This window comes from Abramis brama, assembly GCF_963993115.1.
Source record: "Abramis brama genome assembly, chromosome: 13".
NCBI lineage: Eukaryota > Metazoa > Chordata > Actinopteri > Cypriniformes > Leuciscidae > Abramis > Abramis brama.
The window spans coordinates 23,146,265-23,161,395 of NC_139975.1; the positions used below are offsets into that span (position 1 = coordinate 23,146,265).

At 38.8% G+C, this 15,131-nt stretch overlaps 1 protein-coding gene across 1 annotated transcript; it reads left to right on the top strand.

Moving 5' to 3' along the window:
• Positions 1–741: 741 nt before the first annotated feature.
• Positions 742–10,470, top strand: slc26a2 (solute carrier family 26 member 2). The gene is made up of 4 exons (XM_084133297.1): positions 742–1,069; positions 4,565–5,170; positions 5,258–5,997; positions 7,493–10,470. The coding sequence occupies exons 2-4, from the start codon at positions 4,583–4,585 to the stop codon at positions 8,265–8,267; spliced, it is 2,103 nt and encodes a 700-aa protein (XP_083989423.1). The 5' UTR covers positions 742–1,069; positions 4,565–4,582; the 3' UTR covers positions 8,268–10,470.
• The last annotated feature ends 4,661 nt before the right edge of the window (positions 10,471–15,131 follow it).

The following is a 15,131-nucleotide window of genomic DNA, read 5'->3' on the forward strand; positions in this document are numbered from 1 at the left end:
TTTAATTGGTCAGTTGAAGGAAACACAGTATTGTTAAAACAAATGCTTTCAACATTTCCAGATTCTCAGCTAACCCAAATTGCTGCCTTGTTTTTTTATAGATCCAAGTACAATCAACTTGGATGTTTAAGTCATTTTAACTTAAATTACATTAAACTGACTTACTGACAACTGAGATGAATCTTGTATAACTTATGAAAAAAGTTACAAATTGCTTAAATTATTTTGATGAGTTACAGCAACATATGACAACACAATGTTGTCATAACTTATTGATTATATTTATTTTTACAGTGTAGTGACTTTTATTAGAACATTAATCCTAAATCCTTACCAGATAATTAACTTAGAAATGTGACAATGAATTAATTAGAAATGTTATGAAATTTAAGATATACACCATCTAGGACCCCTTATACCATTATGTGACATTAATTACCCTAATTCATCTCTACTGACAATAAGGTAAATCAAAGCAGTTTGGCATTATGTCATATTAATTTCTAATTCAGACCTGGATGACAATAAATTAAATATGTATGAATTATATAGGCTACTATTGCGAGGGTTTAACTTATGACTAAATAGACAACGCTGACGTTGATTGGAAGCCTTCTTGTAACGTCGATTAGTTCTATTAATATTCATGAGCCAAACCTTCAGCACAGTGTTATGTCTGCTTGTGGCCAATGAGTTAGACCTACTGGGCGCACACAATTAATATTCATAAGTCAAGCCTTCGCCGTAGTATTTGCGCAACCCGGACACAGGATCTGTAGAAACTTTGAGGTTGTGCTGTCGACCTACCAAAAATATATAAATACTGAGAAGACAGTTTTAGGTTTCAGATCCAGCCAGGAATTAGCAGTCACGTGACCAGTGGTAATGGCTTTTCGCTGTCCACGTGATATTACAAACTGATGGCTTCATAAGTCACGGAATAGATCCTGAACTACAACAAGTATCTATCTGTACATGTAATGTTAGTCAAACAAAACTCTTGAGTGATTCAATGTCTCTCGGATGACCATGAGTGAATGAAACGATCTCGTTGTGCTGACGGGCTGAGGTGAGTTTTCAACACAATCTGTGCAGCTTTTCCGTCAGCGGATTTAATGTGAGTCAGTTGTACACGTTGCAGTTTTGTTTTCAATAGTGCCATTCATGAAGTTAGATCACAGAGCATGAAACAAACCACTGTTATATTACGTCGTTTCTTTCATATAGGCTACTTATTTTTCATATATCAATATATTTCATGATATTTCATACATTTTAGACGATTAGGCTATACGAGAAGTTTAAGTTTGCTGAAACTTGATGTGATCTTGGAATTTATATATTTATCGTCGCGCTGTATTAATATATGTAGGCAATGCAGAGTGCATACTGTTATTTATGAATGTTTGGTATCATTTGTTGAGATTAGCATCATGAGCGAGAGAAACGGCACCAGTAGGCTATATGCAGTTATTCAGAATTTCAGACTATATATATTGCGATTTTTAATTTGTCACAAGTTTACAGTAAAAAAGTACAAATACGGTTTCTGCAACGTGGCTTTTCTAGTATAAAACTAAACTTCCTTTGATCATTCAAGGCTACATCATCTGAATTCCACGGCATCTTTAATGAGATCATGGGTTATGTGTACCCGTCATCAGTAATAAGCTTTCACTAATTCATGCCACTTGGTTTATGTGATTTAAAAAGTACAAAAAAAGTAAATTCGTAATGTAAAAGGTGATGCCAACCGCTCAATCTGACTTTTAGGTTTCACATCCTTTCAAATGAGCCAATTTGCCTACATGTAATGGGCTGATTTATGATCTACATGTCTTTTTCTTTTTTTCTTTTTTCTTTTTTATGCACGACCATGACCTGTGTGTGTGGCCCCAGACTGAACGTTATCATGTACAGTGACGCACTTTACTGCCAACTGGACCACAAAGTACCAACCAAAAGGGCACTTGTTTTTCACAGCTTTTTTTCTTCAATAATCCAAAAACCAATAGAAAAATCCTATTGGGTTTTTGTTGAGGGAACCGGGGTGATGATAACTTCTAGGTTGGCCTACAAAAATACATTAGCCTATCACTGCAGCACTCTTTTGTGAGGTCTGGTAGATAGCGATATCTATCCCCACTGAGGTTTTGGTGCAGATTAACCTCAGCAGGGTTCCTATGAAATGTTTTGAGTTGGATGTTGGTCTTCGCTCCAGGTGGTCCTGCTTTTCAATCCAAGTACAAAAATAACAAAAGACACAAGTTTGATTGATTCCATCAACACCCCAAAAGCTTCACAGTCCTATACCTCATCCTGGGTCGACATTTCATTCTGTAACATTAAGCAGTTTTGATTTATGCTGTTTAATGTTTGTTGATCGTTTTATTTTAATTATAGCAATGCTTCTATCAATGGTTTCTGCTTCTTTTTCGCACGTGTTTTGATCCAGAGATTCAGTACTCTTTCAGAAGATGCTTAATGGCGCCCCCTACCATATAACAGTGAATACACGAAAAGCTGGAAAATTCCGTCAATGGCGGGGAAGCGTTGTGTCATAAATTACAGAATGTTTGTCAATGGCAGGGAAAGCGTTAAAGTTTTCATTGTGTGTGTATGTGTGACTGTGATCAATGCCAGCATCTCTTGTTTATTTTCACCTGGTTAGTCTAGACACATTGTCAGGAAAGAAAGAAAAACTGACTCAAAGATGTTGAGTAAAAAAAAAAAAGCCTCTTGGTCACCTCTGCTACCCTCTCAATGTGTAACTCTGTTTGATTAGACGTAATTCTAACAGCTGGGGAAGGTTGATTATAATGCTGGAGGGAGGCATCATCATTTTCCAAGCATGGTTGTACTCGCGGTTTAGGACATTCAGGCCTTCTTATCTGCTCCTCTAGTCTAAGAACCTCTTCAGCAACTCCACAGCAACTACTGATCCGGACTTGAAGTACTTAATGATCGGGCTGATTTGTATTAATTGGAAATACTGTGGCACATCCGGTTAGTGTCATGAAGATGATCTTGTTTCTTTATACACTTTACTTGGGGATAGGCTATATGTGACTTCTACAAAGCCAAATAATTGTAAATAACACTTACAAGATTTAACCTTAACAAAGGTTAAAAAATGCTGTAAGAATATATTGCTTGTTAACTAATGTAGTTAACTAATGATAACAAATGAAACCTTATTGTATAGTGTTACCAAGATACTTTAATAAAATACAACTTTACCGTTTTGGGAATGTGTTTTTCTTCTGTAAATTTTTTATTATATCTTTACACTACTGTTCAATATGTTGTGCTCAGTAAGAATGCACTAAGTCTTTAATTATTTGATTAAAAACACAGTAAAAACGGTAATATTGTGAAAAGATTTACAATTTAAAATAACTGTTTTTCTATTGTAATATATTTTAAAATGTATTTTATTTCTGTGATGACAAAGCTGAATTTTCAGCATCATTACTTCAGTGTCACATGATCCTTCAGAAGTGAGTCTAATATGCTGATTTGCTGCTCAATAAACATTTATTATTATCACTCAGTGATCTATGACATTTTTCACATGTATGCATTAGAAGACATATGAAGAATGCAAGCTGCAGTCCATTGGAAATTTATTTGGTGTTAAGCAGTTATGACAAATATAATAAGTGTGATAGAGAGCATGCAAAGATATGCATTTCTTCAATTTACACCACTATATTATACACCAATATTTGAAAACAGTCCAGCTGAGTAGTTAATGTACTCAGTTTATGTACTATGTTATGCCATTTATGTACTGCTAAGTAGTTCACAATTCACCAAAAGTACAGTTTTTACTGCTCTATATAATCATTAATCCTTTATGGTCCTCATATGTTACTACTGTGTGAATTCTGACATAACGTGACCCAAATCACAGGCAGATAAAATTAGAGTTCCGATGTTGCCTCACTGATAAGGACAAACGTGCAGCAGATCTCAATAGACTTTGAATCCTTTAGTTGGAAAAGTAGCAAGACTGTGCCAGATGCTTTATACATTTTTGTTTTTTTCTGATGAAGACGTGTTTTTTTTATTTGTTTTTTTTATGGATTGAGAGAGTCAAGGTGTTAGTAGATGTGTTAATAATGTTTCTATAATAAAGTCTGCTGGTACTGACATTGATTGATTAAATTATTCTAATCTCTTTCTTAGGCAATGAGTAATTTATTTACATTTATCCAGCAAATGCTCCCCCACCCTCCTTCAAAAAAAAAAGGGTCAGAAAAGTCCATACATCTACCTCATGCCAGTGTGGTGCATTGTAATTTTGACAGATGTAGGCTAAAATGTGTGTTTTGTGTTTCAAGGGAAAAAAGAAGATAATATAGGGACTTATAATAAGTCAATAGTAATCATAAGATCTTAAGATTTCCAAAGACCAAACTACACTCTTTTCTCTATCTTTATGAATGTGAAAAAAAGTGTTACTAAGATACTTTATATTTTTATATATGTAATACAAACTGATTTCTTTTCAAGTCAGAATAATATTATTAATTAATGTACTTTTTGTGTCCTATTTCAGCAAGAGTTTCTGGACATTATGCCAGTTGAAGAGGACTGTGATAGCGTTTCAGCAGAGGATGATTCTAATACGGGGTTGGATGTTCCTTTCTTTTTAGAAGAGTGTGTAAAAGAGAAGGTGCCATGGAAAGAGGTGTTGAAAAGGAAGGTGGAAAAAAAGTGTTCCTGCAGTCATGCTCGAGTCAAAGCCCTGCTCGTAGACTCCATTCCAATCATAAAATGGCTGCCGCGATATCACTTCAAAGACTGGATCATTGGGGATGCCATGTCTGGCCTCATCGTCGCCATCCTGTTGGTTCCCCAGTCCATCGCTTATTCTTTACTGGCAGAACAAGACCCTATTTATGGGCTCTATACTTCCTTCTTTGCCAGCATTATCTACGCCCTGCTGGGAACCTCCAGGCACATCTCTGTTGGGATGTTTGGGGTATTGTGCCTTCTGGTGGGACAGGTTGTTGACAGAGAACTTACTCTGGCAGGATACACATCGGACACCAATCAGACCATCATGGGAAATTTGGACAACAGCACTGGTCTAATCTGTGACCGAAGCTGCTATGCAATCATGGTGGGAGCAACACTAACTTTCACAGCAGGAGTCTACCAGGTTATTCCATCTATCAAGGTCAAGCTTCTTCTATAAAATTTTTGAAATCTCTAATTGTATTAATGTCTTGCTCTGCTTGGGTTGCAGGTGTTAATGGGTCTCTTACAGGTTGGCTTTGTCTCAGTCTTCCTCTCCGACTCTCTGTTGAGCGGTTTCGCGACTGGTGCCTCTCTCACCATCCTCACATCCCAGATGAAGTACTTTCTGGGGCTTCACCTTCCTCGTGTCCAAGGCTGGGGTTCGCTCATAAAAACCTGGATCTGTCTTCTGAAGAATCTGGGTCATACCAACATATGTGACCTCATAACAAGCGTGATCTGCTTGCTTGTACTTATACCCACGAAAGAGCTCAACAACCGCTTCAAGGCTAAGCTCAAGGCCCCCATTCCTTTTGAGCTCTTTGTGGTCATTGCTGCTACTCTAGCTTCCCACTTCGGAAAGTTTAAGGAAACTTATGACTCGGCTGTAGCTGGCAACATTCCCACGGGCTTCATGCCACCACAGCTTCCGAACTGGTCTCTTATACCCAATATCGCTGTTGATGCATTCTCGATTGCCATCGTTGGTTTCGCCATTACTGTGTCTCTGTCAGAGATGTTTGCCAAGAAGCATGGTTATATGGTGGACCCTAACCAGGAGATGTATGCCATTGGGTTCTGTAATATCATTCCTTCCTTTTTCCGTTGTTTCACGACCAGCGCTGCTTTGACCAAAACTCTTGTGAAGGAGTCCACAGGTTGCCAGACTCAGGTCTCGGGGTTGGTGACCGCTCTAGTGCTGCTGCTCGTCCTGCTTGTTATTGCACCTCTCTTCTACTCGTTGCAGAAGTACGTATAAATTATGTCAGTTTCTCTTATATGAACTTCGTAATAAATAAATTGTCAGTGTAGGAAGAGTCAGGATCTAATCATTTATTAAAAAACATTAAATAAAAATGCAATTATACATACAGTGATTTGAATAATTGACATTAACACCCGCCAACCCTCCAAATGTGGGTGGGCTTCAGCAGTAACATTAGATATAATATATTCTTTTTTTTTTTTTTATTGTAGTCCTTTTAAAAAGGCATCTGAAATGATAAACTAAGTGCAATGTAGTGTTGTCGAAAATATCGATTTTTCGATACATATCGATACTGAAATATCTGAAACACTTTCAAAATTAACTTTGCGCAGAATAGATACACAATACCAGCTGCACTTTCTCTATCTCTTATCTCTCCGACAGTGAGTTATGCCACGTTCCAGGCAACCTGTAACCCGTGTTTTTCCAACTCGTAACTGGGAGTACATCGATCTAGTACGAGTTCACGGGTGGGAAGTCGCGGGTTTGACTGCCGTTCCAGTGCACTTTCACGGGTATAAGGTTGGAAAAACACGGGTTACAGGTTGCCTGGAACGCGGCATTACACACACACCCAAAGTGCGCGCAAATAAAGCCGCCTCTCAGTACTAAATTTAGTTGTTTTTTAATTCTTTTTCACTGCTTATTGCACTTAAACAGTCAAAAACACACAAAATAATGACAAAATGCTGGTCTTGGGTTGAGTATTCACGTAAACAGTCAGTTATGTTTTAAGTGAATGTAAACAGATGAGAAGGAAAACTCATGTGTAACAGTATAAAGGATCTATGCATCAGGTCTTAGACAGCAGCCTAATATACCTGCTGCCAAATTATGAAATGATATAAAAAAAATCTATATGGCAGTTTTTCCCCATGGTATTGATGTCAAAATTGTGGCCAGTGAAAATGTGGCTAGTAACTTTGGAAAAGCACTAGCCACAGTGGCTGGTGAGCAAAAAAATTAATGTCCTGCACCTACAGTATGATGAACATGCTTTTACTTTCTGATTTGGAAATTCATTTTTAGGGGGCATAAAGTAAAAAAAAAAAAAAAAAAAATCTGGGTGATTGAGCTCTCTGGCTGATACTATAATTATAAAAAAGTCTCAAGCCAAATGAAAAAATAGTGCAGCAGTTTTGTTAAAATAGTATTAATATATTTTAAAAAATGGTCATGTGATGTGAACAACATGCAGAATTTTATATATATATATATATATATATATATATATATAAAATTCTGCATGTTGTTCACATCACATGACCATTTTTTATATATATATATAATTTTTTTTTTTTTTTTTTTTTTTTCATTGACCCAAAATCATTTTGAGACCTTAACATTTGAGGTTGTTTCAGACACACAAGTGTCCTTGGAAAGTATTCAGGTTTTCACTCCCAGTCACATTTTTATCTTGAAACTGTGTGTATTTCCACTATACTTCTCCTAATTTTGTCCTCTTTAACTCTGCAGATGCGTTCTGGCCGTCATCATAGTCGTCAACCTCCGTGGGGCACTGCGAAAGTTTGTGGACATTCCCAAAATGTGGCGTGCCAATCGAGTAGACACTATCATCTGGCTGGTTACCATGTCCACATCAGCCCTAGTGAACACTGAGCTAGGCCTGCTAGTTGGAGTTCTGGTCTCTGCATTCTGTGTGCTAGGTCGAACCCAGTCTGCCCAAGTCCATCAGCTGGGCCAAGCAGGGGATCGTGAGGTCTTTGAGGACATTGGGTTTTACAAGGGCCTTCAGACCCAACCAGGAGTGGCTGTTTTCCGATACGAGGCTCCCATCTACTACGCCAACCAAACTCTGTTTAAGAAGTCACTGTACCGCAGTGTGGGACTGGATCCACTTAAAGAGAAGGCCAGGCGTAGGAAACTAGAGAAGCAGAGGAATCAGAAACAAGGTGGAGAAGACCTGAAGCAAGAGATGGATGTGTCCACCGATGTGTATCTGCTACAGCACACCAGTTTACACGCATTGGTCATAGATTGCAGTCCTGTGCTGTTTCTGGACACTGCTGGAGTCAATGCTTTGAAAGAGGTATGCAAGGACTACAAGGAGCTGGGAGTCAATGTATTTTTGGCGCAATGCAACATCTCCGTCATTGATTCTTTGCGAAGGGGAGGCTACTATGACCCAAAGAAAGGAACCAAAGAAATAAAGTTTCACACTGTTGGTGATGCCATCTCTTATGCCCAAAGCTCGAAGTCAAAGAATGGTGATTGTGACACTGTTGTGTAATAATTTGTGATGTATTGATTTGTAAACAAAGTTGTCTTTGAATATTTGTCTGTTTTGGCATAATATAGAGATTTATATGTAAAGGCACCCACACACTAAAAGATAATCGGGCAGATTTTGGGCCCAATTCTCCCCTTCCGACTATCCTAGGTTAAAGTCCTGATTATCTTGATAGTTCTACAGATTATCTTATCAGATTTTCCTGTGGAGTGAGGTGTTAAGAGTGAATGAATCTGCTCAGAAGAACATCGGGGCCGCACTGATCTCAAGTCGTAAATATCCATCATGATGAATATTTACGATCAAAAGTCCTGTTGTGGACAAACGCGCACACACTCTGTAGATTGTCACGTGGAACTAAACGATACCAAATCAGAAAATGAGCTGATAGAAGACGGAAGCATAACACGACTTCATCCAAACCTTATTCTTTTTTTTTTCTGCGAAAAGCAGTCCAAACACTATTATTGCCATTTCTTCTTGCCTGTCGTCCGCAATGTTTGTTTATTCCAAAGTCACGTTTGACCGTGAGAGATTTTGCGAGGTTTCCTGTGTTCACAGTCGAGACTCTGGTGGTTTGTAAATGGAATCTGTTAATATGTGGTGTGCTTTCTTGGTCACATCGCGTGTCTCCACACACTATAGGAACAAAACTGTTAAATCTGTTTTTTTGTTTTTTTATTGCCATGTTTGTGGTCTCTGAAAATCTGATGAGATTTTAAAAATATTTTAGTGTGGGCCAACCTTAAATGATTTCAGAATTATATAGTTGAATTTAACTAAGGGATAGTTAACCAAAAAGGACAATTCTGTCATCATTTACTCACCCACATGTTGTGATCTTCTGTGGAACATAAAAGAAGATATTTTGAACAGTGATTTTGACCATACAGTGAATAATAATAATTATTATTATTTTATTGAGTGAATGTGAACAGTGAATGTCAGTAGGGTCCAAAACAACATGCTTAATTTTTAAATAATATTTAAAAGATTTCAGGTAATACATTTTAGTGTTTCTTTAAGGTTCTGAAAATGGATTGACAATCATCTGTTCACATCTTTCAACAAAAATGGTATTGAAAAAAAAAAAAAGATGTGCTGTTTTGCCTTTAAGGTTAGTAGTTCAAACGTTGTTAAATGTAGGTCATTTTGTATCTTAAAATTATGTATTTACACATTTTATAGCACATTTAGCTTAATTTAAGTAGCTAGTTCAGTAAGGGCTCGATCTTTCTTCATGAATATAAATGGTCTATGCTAGACAAGCTCTAGTTTTGTTGCTCATGCAGTCAGAATTGTGTGATGTATATATAATCTCATTTGTGACATTTACCCAGCTTTATGGGTACTTGTGCAGGTTTAAATGACCATAAAGCTTTGATATATACTGAGCAGTTGTCTGGGTGAATGCAAGTTGAACTCTTTCACCCAGTCACCAGTTATTTACCTCAATTACAGAAGCACCAGATGCTGATGTGCCTTGTCACTGTGACTGTGCAGCCACAGAGTAGCTTTTGAAAATGTTCATCCTTTCTTTCTTTAAAGGCTTTGCTAAAGAGGCCAGATATTGGCCAGGAATTCGATTTTGACTCAGCTTTTGTTTTGTGTAGAGAGTAGAGCGTTTTAATGGCATCATGTCTGACCTGTTGAACAGGTCTGAAGGAGCTGGAGACACAGCTGGATGATCCAATGATACCGTGTACTAAGCTCAGGGAACTGACACAGTGTGTCCTCCTGTTGGCTGAATTACAACAGGGTATGTTGTTAAATGTTTCTTAAATGCTGGAGCCTTTGCAATGAGTCATTGATCGAATTCTAGCACAAATAGAAATACTGTTGAATTGTGATTGTGAACCTTTTAATGCATACTGGGAACTATTTATGTTCTAAGCTTACGCATTGTCTATGGTGATACTTTATTTATTGAAACATTTCTAATGGTTTTAAGTTAATGCTTTTAGATTCTTTTAGTTTCTGTGCATCTTAATTACTTGGCATTATAATTACTGCATCAGCTCAGAGTCTTTACATAATTGTTACAGATGTATTTTATGTTCTTAAAATATCTCTATGCAAATCCAGGTATTTTCATATCTATGCAACTATATGACAACATATTGTATGTTTGTGATCATAGATATTGGTGTGAAATAGGCTATATCCTACATTTTTTTTTCTTCTACAAATATAATCTGTCTTTAAAGAAAACTGTTGTTTTTGTCTTGTTGAGAAATCTCCTAAATTGGCTTTACTTTTATATTGCTTCACTGACTTTATATTTTATTCTGTGCTTTTAGTCTTTTTATAGTTATATTCTTTTTAAAGTGAAATTGAAGTGAGGGGAAAAATCATATATTGTTTACTTTGTGCTTTAACTCAAAGCTACCACCAGTGTGCAGCATTGTTCTGCCACAGATCATGTTATTATGCATGTCTTTAAAGGGATAATTCACCTAAAAATGGAAATTCTGTCATCATTTACTCACCCTCATGCTATTCCAACCTGAATGACTTTCTTTCTTTTGTGGGAGGCGAAAGAAGATTTATTTTGGTTTTGATAATAAAGATATTTATTTATTATCGTCTGTGTTCTGCAGATAAAAAAAGTAAGTCATAGGTTTGGATTGGAATGAGGGTGAGTAAATTAAGTCAAAATGTTTATTTTTGGGTGAACTATCTTTAACTTTGAAAATACTGACATATCAGTGCTGAGAAACCTACAGATTTATTGTATAACGCAGATGAAAATGTACTAACATTCCAGTGTTTTATTAGCTGCTGACAGGTATTTTTTTATATGAGTGTTCTGAAAGTTTGGCGTGAGAACTATGCATGGCAGCGCATCTGCAGTTTATGATGCCTTTAGATTCTATGACCAGTTTGTCTCCTGTCAAAAATATTTTATATTGGTCTCATCTCAAAGGCTGCCAGAGAGAAAGGATGTCTCAAAGACATGGAGCATCTCAATGACATTAGCAGGTGTTAGGATGGCAAAGACAGCAGCTGTCTATTCTTTCATCAGGATTTTGAAAATGTTAAAATGCAAAAAGGCACTACAGATAAGCATTTTTTCATTGTAATTTAATTTGTAACATCATTATTTTGCAGTTACGTAAATATGTTCGGCAACACTACTATAAAGCATGGATACATAGGTGTAATTTGCATGTGGGACAGGTAGGACATGTCCCCACCACTTTTTGCCAGTGTTGATATTGTCCCCACCACTTTTTGAAACATCTCACGGTACTAATTTACCGTGTAGTATTCATTTAATTTGTTTGTTAAATAAGAGGTGATCTGATGCTGAAATGTGTTGTTTTTTTAAATCATGAGTGCTCGTGGTTTCCGCCTGTTATCAATGGCAGTAGCTCGTGCACAGAAAGATGCTCTATTGCTAACCGTTGCATAGACTCTGTTCGTTCCATTGAAATCACAAAACAAAATGCACACAAACGTGTCCCTGCTCTTGATATACAATCACTAATGAACATCTTTGGTTTTAATGAGAAAAAATTGGTTTTAATGAGAAAAAACTAATTGGTTGAATGACTGACTCAATGATTCACTCGTAATGAACAAAGTATGATACAAGCATTTTGCATGACCTCATTTTAATTAAAACCACATGGAATATTTGTACTTTTTAAAAAAACGTCTCAGGTTACGCATGTAACGCATGTCCCTAGAGGACACTTTGGGGAATGCCCCAGGCATGATCAGTGTCTGAAGAGTATGTGGAAACACGACAATGAACTTGACATTGGCCGGCGACAGCCTATGACGTACTACTGGTGCGACTGTGAGTATAAAAGGGCACCTGTAGAGCATGACATCGGCTTCTTGTCTGAAGGAGACATGCACAGAAATCCCTGAAGCATGGCAAGGGGACACAGTGTCTCGTTCCCCTCCTCAGGGAATCATAGTTACATGCATAACCTGAGATGTTCCCCTTTGAATGGGAACTCGCACTGCGTCCCCCAGAGGACACTTTGTGGAACGAGTACCCACTCCGCCATGCTGAAGGGATGAGTGTCTTATTGGCTGACATTAAGTCAAAGACTCTAGGGAGTCCCCATCCCTGAGGTACACACCATCGGCTGTCATGACTAATTCCCTACGGCCAAAGCCAGAGCTGCATACCTTACCAGAGAAGACACAGCTTGCTCCCTTCCCTGAAGGACTATCAAAAATAATTCAGCCCACAGGCATAGTTCGAGGGCGTGGCATTCCTGAGAACACCTTTAAGGGAATGTCATAACTGAATGGAGTTTCAAGAGCCACCTAATAGCATTTCAGAGGGAAAGCCACTCTGTACTACTGCATAACAGATTATAAGATGTGGGAACGCGAGAAGCAATATCGCCCATCTTCCATATAACCAATATACAATTCATTGTACTGTAAGGATCACAACTGAAGAGGTGGGATGCGAGCCACGGGAATAGCCCACCCTCTTCATATACATCTCACAGCCTTAAGCGCAACACAGAGAGAAGGCCACTCTGTACCAATGCGTAACAGATTATAAGAAGTGGGAATGTGAGAATCAACACTGCCCATCTTCCATATATTCATTATATACTGTCGTAAATCATAAGGAGTGCTCTAGCCCAGATAACTTAGTCCCCACTAGAGGGAGCTGGGAGCTTAGTTTTAGGACAGAACAGGCTGAACAGACTCTGCTGTCCCTATAATAATATTCCCTTTTTTAAAAGGGGACAAGAAAGAGGGACTAAAATAAAATAGTCAGATGTGGAACTGCAGGGTTTTGATTTGCCTCTCTTAGCCTCGATGATTTCCCTGAGGTCCTCGAGCGAGACCACTCCTAAACCCCGGCTCCTCTCCGCAGCTACGCTCGCCTTCTGACCAGGTTGCCAGCTGGGCCCAGCGACAGGTTAAGGTGGGGGGACAGAAGGGCGTCTTCTGCGACGTGTAGTGTAGCGCCCAAACACAGCTGACTGCGGTGGTGCCGAAAGTCCGGCAGACGAAACCGGGTCTCCTTTAGCCCCGACAGGTTAAGCCACAAGTGCCTCTCCGTGGCGACCAGTGCAGCAAGAGAGCGGCCGATGGCGGGCCGCCTGCAGGGAGGCGCACGGAGAGCAAGATCAGAAGAGTGGCGGAGCTCCTCAATTTCAGCAGGATTCACGGCCCCCACCACATCGGCGTCCTTCAGTGGTATTCAGTGGTATGCATACCCACTATGGTATGCAGGGTACCGCCGGCCTTCCCAGCTGCCGAATATGCCTTGCCCACAAGCTTTGATGTAAATTAGCACGGCTTCGAGGGCAAGGTAGGAGCCTTTCATGAAGATACAGAAGAAGAAGAAAGGTAACCTGCTAGGGATTCCTCCATTTGAGGCATCTTTGTGTACCCGCTGTCTTCCAACCCCTTCACATTATTAGACTTGCTAGGGGGGAAGACATGGGCAGAAAAGAGATTCCCCCATGACCTCAAAAGCTCACTGTAAAGTCCTTGGAGGAATGGAAGGCTCAGGGGCGCAACGTTTATGACTCGCTAGGAAGCGCTCATCCAATCGATTGCTTGGAGCGCGTTCCTGCCTTTCTACCGACCAAGCTCAACTTGGCGGTGGCGCGGGTCATTCTGTCCAACAATTCCCCATACGCCAGTAACGAGGAGGAGGCAGGTTGAGATGTAGCGTCTTCCTCGACTCCTGTCACGTCTTGCTCCTCAGAACTAGATCGGCTGAGTAACATGTTCTCCGCCGGATAGGAAGAAACCAGAGACTGGGCTTCCAGATTCAGCTCGAGAGCAACAGAACTGGCGATTGAGGATTGGGAAAGACCCGTCCCAAGCTCGTCAGCCAGAACCAACTGCTAACCCCACAAGTGTAGATGGCGCTCTGCCTTGGGTCCAGCACCGCGGGGCACAGATGCTAGGCTCCCATCCCCTTAAACAGAGCCAAGCTGGAGCGCTGTATGATTTTGGCCACGATTTGGCCATCTGAGACAAATTTTTTGTGATTACATTTTTCTTATTTTAAATAATAAAAAAATACAAAGCAAGAATAACAGCAAAAAAAAGAAAAGAAAAAACGCACAAAAAACAAACAAACAAACACATAAGTACAGTAAATAATGCTACAGGGAAATTAAAAAGAAACATACAAATAAGCCACAGCAACAAATTATCACATAGATTACCTTATCTTCAGTTTAAAATAATTGTTTTAAAGCTTGGGCTATTTTACTCCCTCTGTGACAAATTTTGAGAATCCTAACAGATTTATCAGATCAGGAGCCAAAATCTGAAGTCTTTGATTGCTAGTTTGACATATTAGTGAGACAACAACAAATCACCCCTTGCTCCATACACAAGTCTTCGTCTTCGTTTTTAAAAAAAAAAATATTTTTAAGAAAAGCCATGATGAAAATTAACGCAAGAGATTGTTTTTTTTGTTTTTTTGCAAACCACCATTTCTATCCCGCATGTAAATGCAGCTCACAGTCACTGAAAGTGACATGGATTGATGATGTAAAACTTCAGATGAGTCTTCTTGTGTGCATCTGTTTTTTTTATCTTGACTGCCGTACAGTCTGACAGTAATGACAGCTGAGATCTTACAGTGTGACATGGCTTACAGCGAAGATCATGTTCGTTCATTCTGGCATGCAACAGTCGTAAAGGACTATTATATATCGCACAGTGTGCCCCCGGCTTAAAATATACACAATCAACAACAATATAATAAGCAGCATTATAAATACCTTTATACATGCTTCATAAAAAGTGTCAACAATAATATGAATGACAACAGCTATAGTACAAAAAATTAGAGAGTAATAGAATTTGTAGTTATTATGTCCACAATCATGACTAAAATGACAATGAAAAATGAGT

Bases quoted from the DNA above. Each gene is read 5' to 3' on its own strand.
- slc26a2 (XM_084133297.1), top strand. From the start codon at position 4,583: ATGCCAGTTGAAGAGGACTGTGATAGCGTTTCAGCAGAGGATGATTCT. The intron at 5,171-5,257 runs GTTATTCCATCT...CTTGGGTTGCAG, and splicing joins TCACAGCAGGAGTCTACCAG to GTGTTAATGGGTCTCTTACA. The intron at 5,998-7,492 runs GTACGTATAAAT...TTAACTCTGCAG, and splicing joins CTCTTCTACTCGTTGCAGAA to ATGCGTTCTGGCCGTCATCA.